This window comes from Mustelus asterias, chromosome 7, assembly GCF_964213995.1.
Source record: "Mustelus asterias chromosome 7, sMusAst1.hap1.1, whole genome shotgun sequence".
NCBI lineage: Eukaryota > Metazoa > Chordata > Chondrichthyes > Carcharhiniformes > Triakidae > Mustelus > Mustelus asterias.
The window spans coordinates 136,830,023-136,845,363 of record NC_135807.1 but is presented as its reverse complement, the minus strand read 5'-3'; the positions used below and the strand labels follow the sequence as shown (position 1 = coordinate 136,845,363).

At 44.9% G+C, this 15,341-nt stretch overlaps 1 protein-coding gene across 1 annotated transcript in view; it reads left to right on the top strand.

The window, feature by feature from the left end:
- Positions 1–15,341, top strand: part of mtbp (MDM2 binding protein) — an 83,819-nt gene that overhangs the window by 62,363 nt on the left and 6,115 nt on the right. The window contains exons 18-21 of the mRNA XM_078216888.1: positions 70–339; positions 2,090–2,321; positions 5,168–5,281; positions 14,717–14,782. Of these exons, the coding sequence (XP_078073014.1) occupies positions 70–339; positions 2,090–2,321; positions 5,168–5,281; positions 14,717–14,782 (682 nt within the window). The remainder of the gene's footprint in view (positions 1–69; positions 340–2,089; positions 2,322–5,167; positions 5,282–14,716; positions 14,783–15,341) is intronic.

Below are 15,341 nucleotides of genomic sequence, written 5' to 3'. Positions count from 1 at the left end.
CACAACACATGACTGACCTGCCAGGCTTCTGATTCGATTCTGTAACAGACACTCTGTGAAAAATTGCAGGTACTGCCTGGACAACAGCAGAGCGCTGGAAAAAGATATTGGATTTGGGAAGCTTCAGTCACGCCTTATCCGCTACGAAACTAACACAACATGCTCAAGGGAACCGTGTCCAGTTGTTTACGGATTAAGCCCACTGCCATCACCTGCAGTCCTTTCAGAGCCTGGAAGTGTGCCAGATGGAGAAGCTTTCCAAAGTGATCAGAAACATGCTGATGGGACTGCACAGAAGCGTACATCCAGAAAGATGGAGAGTTTCTATCCAAGCAAAAGGTAACTCTCAGACTGAAATAATAAGAAGGCATGCTGCAAGCACCCAGCAAGTCAGCCTGATCCTGTGAACAAAGGAAGAGATGTAGCTTCCTGACACAGCTGAGCATGAAACTTTTAACACTCGTTTCTCGACAGATTCTGCCCGACTTGCTGAATGATTCCAGCATTTTTGCTTTTATTTCAGATTTGTGGCATTTTGTAATCTTTTACAACTGCTATTTGCAACAGACCGTAATGAGGTCTTCTAGCTGCTAATTTACAACCAGTTGTTTATATGTTTCTGTTCTTCAACTGTTATTCCCCCTGCGTTTGTGAGTCATTTATGCAAGACAAATTTTGTACCAGTTGCAGAATCCTTCTGCACTATTTTGCACACTTCCAGTTACGTAATGAAGTTACTGTGAAAATCCCCTAGTCACCACTCCGGTGCCTGTTCGGGTACACTGAGGGAGAATTTAGCATGGCCAATGCACCCTAACCAGCACGTCTTTGGAGTGTGGGAGGAAACTGGAGCACCCGGAGGAAACCCATGCAGACATGGGGAAAACACACATACAGGGAGGGGCCCAAGCTGGAAATCAAATCTGAGTCCCCGGCGCTGTGAGGCAGCAGTGCCAACCACTGTGCTACCAATGTTGCTCATTCTCATCCACTACAGTTTCATCCTGTATCGAATTGCCACTTCATTTTATTAGCTCAGTCCTATCCTCTGTGTTTGATTCCCATTGCTTATGCATGCTTTAAAATTTGTTTCAGTTTTAACTACTGCACTTTATTTGTATTCTACTTTAACTAAGCACTTGGTGAATGCTGAGACAGCTCCTGGTTTTGTCAAGCTCAGGGGGGTTAATTCAGCCTTGGTGTAGTAAAGTGAGATCTTCCTGTCAGAGATCGGAAAGCAGAAAGCATTGAAAATAAACTGGAAGTCAAGTGAAGAATTTGGAAGCAATGAAAGAACACTCAACTATCCAACAACCTCAAATTACCTTTGTGACTTTAGACCAACCCCATATGGAAATTGTTTCAGCAGTTAGTTAAACAGCTTGCAAGTTGCGAGAAGCAGCATTGGTCACACAAATTCAGAAAAGCTCAAGAGGAAAGTGTGGCTCTTACAAAGGCTTAGATCTGGAACAGTCTGACTTTTTGGAAACAATAAGTCTCACAACACCAGGTTAAAGTCCAACAGGTTTATTTGGTAGCACGAGCTTTCAGAGTGCCGCTCCTTCATCAGGTGAGTGTACCTGTAAAGACTTGATTACCTGTTAAGACTCGCATTCCAACCATTATCTTGTAACTGAGTTTGTGTCTATATGTGTCCTGTTTGTGAAACAAATCCTGCACTCACCTGAGCGACGCTCAGAAAGCTCGTGCTACCAAATAAAGCTTAGAAATCTTAGAAAGATTGTTGGACTTCAACCTGGTGTTGTGAGACTACTTACTGTGTCCACCCCAGTCCAACGCTGGCATCTCCACACTTTTGGTAACCAACTTGTTGTGGATTTTCTTTTGTTTGATATTCAGTGTTCACATTTTTTTCTATTTTTAAATAAGATTCAAATAATTGTCTGAAAATATTGAACCGAAGTTTTCTAGTTGTGATATAATTGCTGAAAGTTCCACACAGTGAGAAAAGAGAAGGAAAAGTGTGGGATTTGAAATGAAATGCATGTAGAAAGATGAGCTTTCTTTGAACTATACAGATTCCGATATACCTATTTAAAACTAATCTTCATTGCCCTGTCTCCGCCAGACTCACCAAGTCCAGAAGCACAGAATCCCTCAGTTCTCAGTATTCACTACGCACGCCACAGGGAGGTGGAAATAATGGAAATCATTTCGTAGCTGCTTTGCGGGAACACTCTCAAAGACATGCAGCTGCTGCTTCTTCTAGTAAGCAGTCCAACAGCCAAACTCGCAGAATGGCAACAAAGCCTGGCCATGAAACCATGAAAAAGGAATCACGATCTCAGAAGCACAAAAGGGTAAGGAGTGTGTCAAGTTATTTTACCACATAAGAGAAGAAAATACTTTGCTCCTGTACTTGTTATGGTCCCAGTTGTTATAACTGGACGGGAAGATCCCAGAATGGAACCCAGGCTCAAAAGACCATAGCTTTTACTTTGTCAAACGTGGAGGAGCAGTGTCACAGGACCGCTAATTAGTTTTAACAACAAAACATGAAAAAATTGGATTATAATATAATACTCCTTGGCTTAACAAATACACACAGGTTTTAACACAGAGGACAAAGATATTCGAAGCTACAATGGTCTCATTAACACACAAAGTCCTTTTTTTAAAGCACACAGGATGACTGTGGTCAAATACATACTCCGCTCTGAACTCAAGTTAGAGTCTGTGGATTTCTCCTAAGAATCCCCCCAGATGATTGCCATGCGAGAGTTTCCAGACTCCCAAAACATACTTTAAAATCTTCTCTCGTATTAAGGCTTTCCATTAGCAGGTTACATTAAGACCTCCACGCCACGTTTTCCAAAGGACTTGTTTGAACAGAGCTTTCACTCCATTCCTATCAGTGAGTCCACTCCAGATTTTACACAAACACTTTTAGGAGTTATTTGTCTTGACTGCTTTTACACACACACATATTCTGATATCCAGTCACTGATTGTTCCAATTAACGTCTCATAAACTGTGATAAGATATCACAAACCTTAGAGTCACTTTAGTTATTGTTTTAACTTTTCATTAGCCAGCTCATTTTCAGTTCTATGACTTGAATGAACAGTATCCTGTTCTTCTCTCAGTTCCCCTTTGTTCCTGTAACTTTAGGCTTCCTGGTAACTCCTCTTAATTTCTTTAATTTCCTTAAGTAGCTGTCCTTTAGATTTCTGGCATTGGCTTTCTTAACTATTACTCCAATGTATGGCTTTTCTTCTGGCAAAGCTGAGAGAGATGTTTCCTCTCTAGCTGTCTTAGACCAACTGCCCTGGTTTCCAGCTAAGACTAAAGAACAAAGAAACGCTCTCCCTCTTTGGGAAATGGGCCTCTAGTTGCTCAGCAACCACTTCAACTATTTATTCTACATGCCGTTAACCTCTCTAAGCACAATAGAATCCCAGTTGGAATTCAAACCGACCCCCACACATACAAACACCTTAGCATGAAATCTAGCTATAGATTTCTTCCAGGCACTGAAACATTAAAGTAAACCCACTTAAAACTATATCTTATTTCCAATGTTTACTTATACAATTATAAATCTCTTAAAACTACTTTCTAACTTTGTATAACAAACTAAGTATAAGAATGTACAAAACACTGTGGCTAATTTTCACCTTGTTACAAACAGACGATGAGTGTATGTGGGATATGACGTTTCTTTGTAAATAGGATTGATTCTACCTCAATACCCAATCATTTGTCCCTCTCTGATTTCAGTCCAAAACACAAGTATAGCCAAGAGAGGATGAGGATTTCCAACACATTTCATAGGGTCACGCATTTCATTGTAAAGTTCACTAAATGGAAATATAAGTTAGTAGACAATTTGTGAACTGGTTTAGTTGACTCTTTTTCCTTGTGGCATTCAAGCTTGCATGAGGCTTTGCACCATTTGCTCTTGTTAATTTTTTGCCCTCAGTCCCATTACTGGCATCAGTGGGAATGCTCCAAGCTGATGTGTTCAGAAGAACAAATGGACTTGTGGAGGGATTCTAGACGAGGCATGCTGCCCGATAGATGATCCTTGTCCTCCTATCAGCACCTGCACAATCAGCTCTGTAGACATGCGCTGATATATTACCACCCTGAAAGATTTTCTGCTTGAATTACTTCCCAAAGGAAGCTGAGACATCAGGTCTCTGGGGCATCACTGAGATGTGTGAAGTTGCTGCGTAGACGGGTGGTTCTTCAGTCATGGCTCACAGCATGTTGTGCTTTCTGGTTCTGTATCAAAGAATCATACATCTCCACATCAAAGAATCCATGTCAGAGTAACGAGAGGCAGCATCCTGTGATTGGCTGCAGTCATCAGATGCCAATCATTTTTTTTGCAAGTCCTGGCTTGTTTAGTGGAGGATAGTCTGTTCAGAATCTTGGTCAGCAGAGATACATAGCTGTGCCATCTGCTGTGAGGATATTGGGACAGCCCCGCAGTGTAGAGGGCTGGCATATGATGGGGTGATATCTGTCGACTTCCGACCTGAAACTTGGTTGTACCTCCTCGAAACCTTGCATAATGCTAACCCACAGGTGGGACTGCTCAATGGTACTGAGGACAATTTTCCTCAACCAATCTAATAGCACCTGGGATTAGCTGTTCCATCACTTGTCCATTGCCTGCACCCAGGCTTACCTATCTGCTTGTTTATGACTGCCACGTCTTAATCTACTTGACAAAGCAAACTCATGTTAGAAATGCCCTTTGAAGCTCCAAATGTTTGCCCCTCTGTTAGTGACCCCAGTTCTGTTTAATTGGCCCCAGCCCCTTAAAAACCTGCTTATGCGTAGTTTGTGTCTCCCCAACACAGTACTGTGAATAAAGCTATTCAGACTCGACCTTTTAGGTACAATTACTCCTGCTACTGATTAAATATCTGTGGAAGAAAATTAACCCCAGTATTTCAGGGTTATTGCTCATAATTTCTTTCCTTTATTGTTGAAAGCTGGTTGGCCATTCTAAAGAGTGATTCTGCACCTGTGCCGCATAACTGCGATGCATCAATTCATTGATCATTTTTCAAAGTATATTTTGAAGTTCATTAATTTTTTTTAAAAAGTATCTCATTCTCTGGACCATTTTGGAACAGGGTTGAGAGCAGAAATGTTCCTTGGGTTTTGTTTTCACTTTGGTGTTTGTCCTTAGATGCTGAAAGAAGTTGTGGCTAAAGTGCTCGATGGTAATGGAATTTCAGAGAAACATAAATCCTTTACTACTTGCAGTCAACGCCTATTTAAAATATCCTTGCTTTACCTCAAGGTAGGTTGTCCTCAGTCCTACGTTGCAGGCCTACGCTCAAGTATCTGCATTGTTGCAATATTTTAAAGACTATCTGCTTTTATTTCAAGGAACACCAGCTCTTGGAGGGAACATGTTGGCTGGAATTCTCCAATCTCGCCTGCAGCTGGGATTCTTCGACCCTGCAACAAATTCTCCAATCTGGCTGGAAGCAAGATCAGAGAATTCCGGCCATTGTGTTTCAAAATGGTTTTCCTTGTTATTTTGTAGTAACTTAATTTTTACTTCATTCAACTTTGACCACTGGGATAAAAGCAAATTACTGCGGATGCAGGAATCTGAAACCAAAAGAGAAAATGCTGGAAAATCTCAGCAGGTCTGGCAGCATCTGTAAGGAGAGAAAAGAGCTGACGTTTCCAGTCCAGACGGCCCTTTGTCGATGCGAGTGACTGAGGGCCTGATTTTACCATTTTCATTCTAAGTGTTGAATCTGGGCTTAATTCAGATCCGAGTTACAAATCTGCTTTCAGGCCATATGCACTCGGCCTGAAAAGAATATCGCGGGTCCCATTCGCGTTGCGGGTGGGGCTTAGCACGGCCGAAACGATCGGAGCTCTGAACTGCGCATGCGCAGTTAGAAACAAATTTGAAAAAGCGCGCCTGTGTCAGATCGCTCCCGGGCCGGAGAAAGCGGCTTGGGAGCGATGGCCCCCACAGACATCACACCCATCCCTACAACATAACTGTCCCCCTTATCCACCTCCCCCCTCCACTACCCAGACCGATCGCGACTCCCTGCACCCTTCCCCCCCACCGACCGCCCGCAGAGTGGCAGCAGACCCCCCCCCCCCGCCTCCCCCTGTACCCCCCACCCCCCCAAGAGAACAATCTGGCCTCACTCCCCCTCTCCCCAGAAAGTGGTGTCGCCTCACCCCACCCCCCCCCCCCCCCCCCCCCCCCCAAGAGAACGATTTGGCTTCACTCACCTTTCCCCCCCTCCCCTCAGAGAACAATCTATCCTCACTCACCCCCCTCCCCCTCCCCCCCGCCCAAGACGAACATCTGACTCGCCTCCTCCTCCTTCCCCACCAGACAACGATCAGCGCCCCCCCCCCCCCACCACCACACAACGATCAGCCCTCCCTCCCTCCCCACCAGAGATACATCTGACCCGCCTCCTCCCCCCCCCCCCCCCCCAACCAAACAACGATCTGGCATCACTACCCCCCCCCCCTCCCAGGGAATGATCTGACCCCCTCCCCCCACCACTGATCTGAGTCAGAGAGCCGTTGGAAACGCTGAACTCGCTCTTCAGCTGCTGGAGCGCCCGATTCAGACTTTTATTCAGCAGGTTCATTTCGGCGCGATTCCGGATCGGCGAACGCGATGGTAAAGGGGGAAATGTTGATAAAGTTGGGCGGGCAGTTCATTAATTCAATTGAAGTACATGCAAATGCATTTAAATCGCTGTTGCGCCCGTTTCAGGCGTGAATCGGATCGCCGCCATTCCCGGGTTTCGGTAAAGTGGCCATCTGCGCGGACGCGGGCGCGGATCGCGTTAATGGCCTCACAGCCGACTTTACCACATTTTCGCGCCCGCCCTGAGTCTCCACTCTGTAACATAATACCCTTTCCTTTCTTCATGATCCACTTGTTTTAATGTTACCATTAAGTCCACCTTATGCAACTGATAAGAATGCTCACTGAGAACTGCTTTACTTTGTTTCAGTTTACTGTATGTGCACCAATTGTAGTGGTGGTCTTACTGCCGCCGGTTAGTTCAGTTGGCTGGACGGCTGGTTCCTGATGCAGAGCGCCGCCAACAGCGCGAGTTCAATTCCCGCCGGCTGAGGTTATTCATGAAGGCCCCGCCTTCTCAACCTTGCCCCTGGCCTGAGGTGTGGCGATCCTCAGGTTAAATCACCGTCAGTCAGCTCTCCCCCTCAAAGGGGAGTGCAGCCTATGGCGACTTTACTTTTACCTCACTGCCAGCGTCAATGCTTGCCGTTCACAGGCCCATCGTTAACAGGACTGCATGTTGTGTGGAGCCTCTTTGACCGTGAGCAGCAACGTCGCAGAAGTGCATAACTTCACGAAGCTGAGATAGAGTAGCCTGTGCAAGGGAAGGTTTGACTGGAAGAGTGGACAGACCATCTGTAGGAGTTAGGAGAGTGCGATGGCAAGTCCTGATGGACTTCATAGCTAGCCTGATTATACTGGCTGATTAATCCATCCCCACTACACACCCCAGCTTCAACAGGCTTATTAAAGGTGAGAATCTGAAAATCCTCATCTTAAACCATCTATTCTTCATTCTTGGAAACTTTCCGTTTTTAAGTGTTAAAATTAATACTTCACAGTTTTGCTTTAGCTGTGATGATCCCTGGTCCTCGTGCTAATAACGGAACAACGGTACTTTATACAGTACGAGTCGTGCAGTGATTCAAGTCTGCACAAATCCAGTCATTTCCTGTGAAAAGAGCAATTACTGTTTCACGCAGTGTTGTAAGACAGTGGGTACTCGCAAGTTTCCCTCGGCGACCTGCGCTTAACATCACCCTCTAATTCCAGAGACCAGTATTTCGCAGTGGCAATGATGCAGAAAAATATCATTGTTGCTAAAATGTATGTAATTGAAGGAAAAGAATTTTCTTTTCTTCCCCCAAAAAATGCAGGTGCTAATGGATTTTTAAAAACCTCCCGGGAAATTGCAGCATTGCTTTCTCTGTTGATGCTCTTGGTAAGAGAAGGTGTTTCTCTGAAATGAACGATTAACTTCTAATTCACGATACTGAGGTGTGGGGCGGAGAGGTACAGTTAGGAAATATCCAATTCAGGAAAACAAAATATCAGGTGGATATATCTTGCTACAGAGGGAGTGCAGCAAAGGTTTACCAGGCTGATTCCTGGGGTAGCAGGTCTGTCATATAAGGAGAGACTAAGTCGGTTAGGATTTTACTCATTGAAGTTTAGCAGAATGAGAGGGGAATCTCATAGAAACTTATAAAATTCTAACAGAATTAGATGGTAGATTCAGAAAGAATGTTCCTGATGGTGGGGGAGTCCAGAACTAGGCATCATATTTTGAGGATAAGGAGTAAATCTTTTAGGACTGAGGTGAGGAGAAATTTCTTCACCCAGAGAGTGGTGAATCTGTGGAGTTCGTTAACACAGAATGTAGTTGAGGCCAAAACATTGTGTGATTTCAAGAAGGAATTAGATATAGCTCTTGGGGCTAAAGGGATCAAGGGATATGGGGGAAGGCGGGGTTGGTGCGGCACAGTGGTTAGCACTGCTGCCTCACAGCACCAGGGACCCAGGTTCGATTCCTGGCTTGGGTCACTGTCTGTGTGGAGTTTGCACATTCTCCCCATGTCTGCGTGGGTTTCCTCCCACACTCCAAAGATGTACAGGTTAGTTGCATTGGCCATGCTAAATTCGCCCTCGGTGTTACCCGAACAGGCGCCAGAATGTGGCGACTAGGGGATTTTCACAGTAACTTCATTACAGTGTGAATGTAAACCTACTTGTAACTAATAAATAAACTTTACTTTATGAAGATATTGAATTCGATGATGAGCCATGATTAAAATGAATGACGGAGCAGGCTCGAATGGCCTGCTTCTATTTTCTTTGTACGTTTCTATGCAAGTTTCCTGGTTTGGATGATATACCAGTGGTCAGGGCCAGAATAGATGAGCTTCAGGATTCTCACAACCACAGTTCCTAATGCTTCCAAAACTGTTGACAGCTCAGACAGACAAGGACTTGAAATGACTTGTCTCCACAATTATATTTTTACCCACGTAGGTAGATTCGATGGGCCCACTTTTAACTCTGTGTACATGGATGGGTTTTGAGTAAGTTTAAAATCTTACCCTATGTATCCTTCCCATTTTCTTTGCTGTTCAGGCAATGACTTACTGGTAAAGAATTTAAATGTTCAGGATGCTATCCATTTCAATTTAGAAGCCTAAGCGTACAATCCTGACATGAGCATGATTTAATGCATACTAAGTTATCCGTTCAATGTGTCTGCCCCCTGTCGCTTTCTCTGACAAATTTACTCACTTTCTTTGAGGTAGCCTTTTCCTCCTCCGCCTCATGGGAGAGCCTAGAATCACAGATTAAAAACAGGGGGTCTCCCATTTAAGATGGAGATGAGAAAAAGTATTTTCTCTCAGAGGGCAGTTAGCCTGTGGAATTTTCTTTCCCAGAAAGAAGTGGAGGCAGGGACATTGAATATTTTTCAGGCTGTTAGACTCCTGGCTGTTAAGGCAGTCAAAGAGTACAGGGGGTCGACAGGAGACTAGAGGCCACAGTCCAACCAGCCATGGTCTCATCAAATGGCAGAGTAAACTCAAGTAGCCAAAGAACTTTATCCTGCTCCCACTTTGTATGTTCGTAAATATATTGAATTGTGGAACACTGCCAGGAGCAAAAAATATTCAGCTGGCTGATATAACAGTCTCTTTTGGAGCCCTTAGAATCGTAGTATCCCTACAGTACAGAAAGAGGCCATTCGGCCCATCAAGCCTGCACCAACAGCAATCCCACATCCCGTTACCATATGTATTTACCCTGTTAATCTCCCTGACACTAAGGGTCAATTTAGCACGGCCAGTCCACCTAACCTGCACATCTTTGGACTGTGGGAGAAAACCAGCGCACCCGGAGGAAACCCACGCAGACACGGGGAGAATGTGCAAACTCCACACAGACAGTGACCTGAGGCTGGAATTGAACCTGCGCCCCTGGCGCTTGGAGGCCTCAGTGCTAACCACCGCGTCGCCCCTTCATGTGGCACTTGTTGTTGTTTTTATTTAAATGGGAGCTACTCAATTCTTTTGCCTTCCTATCCCTTCATCTTGATGCTGTCGTTCTCCAATTGAGTTTTCCTTTTCCTGTTTGCCCTGTATATTTTGTGGAACTCTTAATCTCTGGTGACCCACAATACAAAAAGTACCACGTTATCACCACCTCCTTTCGTTCCACTGGAAGATACCATTTGGTTGAAAGATAAATGAAAAAACTACTAATGCTGCCAGAAGAACACAACCAGGGTGTGCAATATAAGCAGAATCACAGTTAAATCCATCATCCTGTCCTCCCAGTTGCTCGTCACATTCGCAGGGGACATGAGTCAGAGGTAGGGCTTACAACATTGTAGCTCTGATTCACGAGTCCAGAGTCCCTGTGGGTGCAGCTCGGTCGTGGGAAGTGCACAGTTATCCCTTGCGGAACGAGAGGGTTGTGAGTTAAATCTTTGTACTTACTGCACCATATAATTATTCTCCCAAACTTGTCACTTCCAATCCCTGTCATAGAATTTTGCAGCAATGAAATCGGCCAGCTGTGCTCGTGCTTTGCTCCATGAGTCATTTGTCCTAATCCGACCATTTTTCTCCCTCCCTGTACAGACATGTGGCAAAGAACAGGAAAGTGCTAACTGGTGTATCAAAGCAACCACGCCCTAGAATGGGGGAATGTCTGCACACAATTTCCCCACCTTTCTCCTATCCTACCTTGCTGTACAACCTTCTGGAGGAAATTCCTCTCCAACCTCTGAGGAAAGTCGACCAAGTTCCAAGAGAATATGTTGACTGCATTGCACAATTCCCAATGACCCACCTGCTTTCTATTTGTAGATATAGCTGCCACCTTCTGGAACTTACTTATTTCCCTTTTGGGTGTTTGACTTCATTGCATTGTTAATGTAAGCCTACTTGTGACTAATAAATGAGCTTTAACTTTTTGACCAAATCCCCACGCACTGCCTGACCAGCAACTTACTACAAAGATCAACACATCTCTCTGCAAAGTATTTCCTACCTAACATAGTTCCATGTTTTTGTTAGATACCAGTGGCCGTTGGCCGTTCGTCCTATAAGACCATAAGAGATAGGAGCAGAATTAGGCCCTTTGGCCCATCGAGTCTGCTCCACCATTCAATCATGGCTGATAAGTTTCTCAACCCCATTCTCCTGCTTTTTCCCCGTAACCCTTTGTACATTTACCAATCAGGAACGTATCTATCTCTGTCTCAAATACACTCAATGAACTGCCCTCCACAGCCTTCTGTGGCAAAGAATTCCATAGACTCACCACCGTCTGGCTGAAGAAATTCCTCCTCATCTCAGTTCTAAAGGGTTGTCCCTTTATGCTGAGGCTGTGCCCCTAGGTCCTAGTCTCCCACTAATGAAAGCATCTTCCCCATGTCCGTTCTATCCAGGCCTTTCATTATTCTGTAAGTTTCAATGAGATCCCCCCTCATCCTTCTAAACTCCATTGAGTACAGACCCAGAGTCCTCAAACACTCCTCTTACGTCAAGTTTTTCATTTCCGGGTTCATTCTCGTGACCCTCTTCTGGACTCTCTCCAAGGCCAGCACATCCATCCTTGGGTATGGGGCCCAAAATTGCTCACAATATTCCAAATGTGGTCTCACTAGAGCCTTATAAAGCCTCAGCAGTACATTCCTGCTTTTGTATTCTAGTCCTCTTGAAATGAATGCTAAAATTACATTTGCTTTCCTAACTACCAAGTCAATCTGCAAGTTAACCTTAAGAGAATCCTGAACTAAGACTCCCAGGTCCCTTTGCACTTCCGATTTCTGAATTCTTTCCCCATTTAGAAAATTGTCTACATCTCTATTTTTCCTACCAAACTGCATAACCTCACATTTTTCCACATTGTATTCCACCTGCCACTTCGTTGCCCACTCCTAACCTGTCCAAGTCCTTCTGCAGCCTCCCTGCCTCTTCAATAATACCTCTCCAACTTATATCTAATAATCTTGGACTTGGACCAATGCTAATCCTTTTATTATATTAAGGACCTCGATTAATGTCCTCAAAGTTTACATTTCACCAAAGTGCAAATTCTGTTTGGCTGTCAGCCTGGCTTGGTATCTGAAAGCCCGCATTAAGTATCAGTCCAGCCAATCTCTATGAATCTTTTGCAATACTCCCTGCGAATAATCCATGGCATTTCTCTATTTCAAGCAGAGCATTTATGGGAGTCTATCTCAATTGTTTGAAATTGTGAATCCCACATTCCAAAAGAAATGCTTTCAAAGTTTCCTTTTCTTTACTCATTGAAATGCTCGCGTTATAACCTCAAAGTTTAGAGATTCCTGCCTCTCCTCCAGCTGGATGTTTTATGATCATTTAAGTGTTCCATCATTCATCATGCATACAGAAAACTCTGTGTTTCTTTCTCAAGGGACGAATACTAACCTTGAAGAAAGCCTGTAACTTGGCAAGGAGCTAATGGAGGAAGCAATGATGCTGGATGGGCACGTTGGTATGCTGCCCATTTAAAGTAAAATTCTGATTCCATTAGGGAGGATGGGGAGGCAGTAGGGGGTAATTTTAATCAACATGTATGAGAAGGCTTTAACCAATTACCTGGCAAAGAATTAACTCCATCTGACGAAGGAGCAGCGCTCCGAAAGCTAATGGTATTTGCTACCAAATATACCTGTTGGACTTTAACCTGGTGTTGTTAAAACTCTTATTGTGTTTACCCCAGTCCAACGCCGGCATCTCCACGTCAATAATTAAGCATTCAGGAAGCCAGACCAATTTGGTTTGAAAGTAACCTCTGTTGAAAGGTGTCAATTTGTCCCTGAAGCTGTTCTTGCCTTTCCACTTGTTAACTAATGCTTAGAGAACAAACTCATCTAGCCAGGGTATACTTTAATGATTAATTTTAATAATTGATAATTAAGTAAATTAAGAGTGGCACAGTGGTTAGCACTGCTGCCTCACTGCACCAGGGACCCGGGTCCAATTCTGACCTTGGGTGACTATGTGGAGTTTGCACATTCTCCCCCGCCGGAATTCTACCGCCATGCCCGCCACGGAATCGGAGCGAGGGAGAGGCGGACAATGGAAATGTTCGTTGACCTTAGGTGGGTGAGGCCGTAAAGTCTTGCCCCCATGTCTGCGTGGGTTTCCTCCGGGTGCTCCGATTTCCTCCCACAATTCAAAGATGTGTGGGTTAGGTGGATTGGCCATCCTAAATTGCCCCTTAGGGCCCGATTTTACCATTTTGTTTCTAAGTGCTGAATCTGGGCGCAATTCAGATCTGACTTGGAAAACTGCTCCCATACGCACTTAGCCTGAAAAAACAATTGCGGGTCTGAATCGCACAGTGGGCGGGGCTTATGACGCCCAAAACGCTGCAGGTCCGATCGGAGCATTGAAATGCGCATGTGCAGTAGAAAAAAATCTGGAAAACGCGCCCCTGTCACATTGCTTCCGGGCCGCAAAAAGCGGATAAAGCGGCCCAGGAGCGAAAAGCGGGAGTGATGGCCCTCACAGACATCACCCCATTCCCACAACATAACTGTCCCCCTGATCCACCCACCCCCACTACCCAGACCGACCGCGACCCTCTGCCCCCTTCACCCCCATCAATCACCCACAGAGTGGCAGCAGTCCCCCCTGTCCCTCCCCCGACCAGAGACCCAGAGATCCATCTGGCCTCCCCCCGCCCCGCCACCAGAGATACATCTGACCCACCTCCCTCCTTCCCCACCCCCCACCAGAGAATGATTGGTCCCCCCCCCGTCCCCCCCACAACTAGTGAATGATCGGGCCTCCCTCCCGACCCCCCACCAGAGATTCATTTGACACCCCCCCCCCACACCGATCTGAGTCAGAGAGCCGCTGGAAGCTCTGAACTTACCTCTTCAGAAGCAGGAGCGCCCGAAACAGGCCTTTGCTGAGAATGTCTGTTTCGCGCCGAATCTGGGCGCGCGAACGCGATGGTGAAGGGGGAAATGCTGGTAATGTTGGGCGGGCAGCCCATTAATTCAATTTAAATGCAATGCAAATGCATTTAAATCACCGTTGCGCCCGTTTCGGGCATGTTTTCAATCGTGGCCATTTTCGGGCCTTGGTAGAGTGGCCATCTGCGCGGGCATGGATTGTGCTAATCGCCTTACGCCTGACTTTACCAAATGGTAAAATCAGGCCTTTAGTGTCCATGATGTGTAGGATCTGTAGATTAGCTATGGGAAATGTGTGAGGTTACAGGGGTAGGGCAAGGGAAGCGAGCTTGGATAAGATACTCTGTCAGAGAGTCGGTGCAGACTGGATGGGCTGAAAGGCCTCCTTCTGCAATGTAGGGATTCTATGATTGAGAAGTAAAGATGTGTAATTTGAAAAACAAAAGGTCGTACGTTTTGGGAGCGCAATGAAGACATGGGATTAGACAGCAGTAGGAAGGGGCACAACATTGCATTTTTACAATACGATAATAACTAACTGGGAAGTATTAATAATACTCTGATTTTTAGCATTCTTTTTGATTACAGCTGCAAAAAGCTGGTTGAGAAACCGTCTGTGTAAAAACTGTGCAATGCTGTTTACTGAAATATTGAATCAGGTGATATGATTCTCTTATAAAACCTTCACCGTACGCTTCCTGATTGATCTTTAAATACAGGACTTAAAAACGTCACATGGACTACATGAAGAAATGAAAAAGACTGCAAACAATAATGTGCGGCAGGTGAGCAGAATTATTTTGTGAAGAAAACTTTCCTTTCTGCTGTCGCTTTTCATGTTGCCCTGGGTGTTAGATTCCTCCTCCCCAGTTGTGAAGCTTCAATGACCACACTTGTGTTTGCTAAAAGTAACTAACCGTAATCTCCTGCCCTTTTTAATACAGTAATTCTATACCATAATAGATTTAATTTGATTTACTATTGTCACATGTATTAGTATACAGTGAAAAGTATTGTTTCTTGCGTGCTATACAGACAAAACATACCGTTCATAGAGAAGGAAAGGAGAGAGTGCAGAATGTAGTGTTACAGTCATAGTTAGGGTGTAGAGAAAGATCAACTTAATGCGAGGTCGGTCCATTCAAAAGTCTGACAGCAGCAGGGAAGAAGCTGTTCTTGAGTCGGTTGGTACATGAACTCAGACTTTTGTATCTTTCTCCCGACGACAAAGGGAATCAAATATTTCTTAAGTTAGTTCTATTAATTTCAATCTGTGAGCATTCTTAAGAAAGCGCCCAACCAACTGTGGTGCTGCCAAAATACAGGATGGCATAACCTTGATGC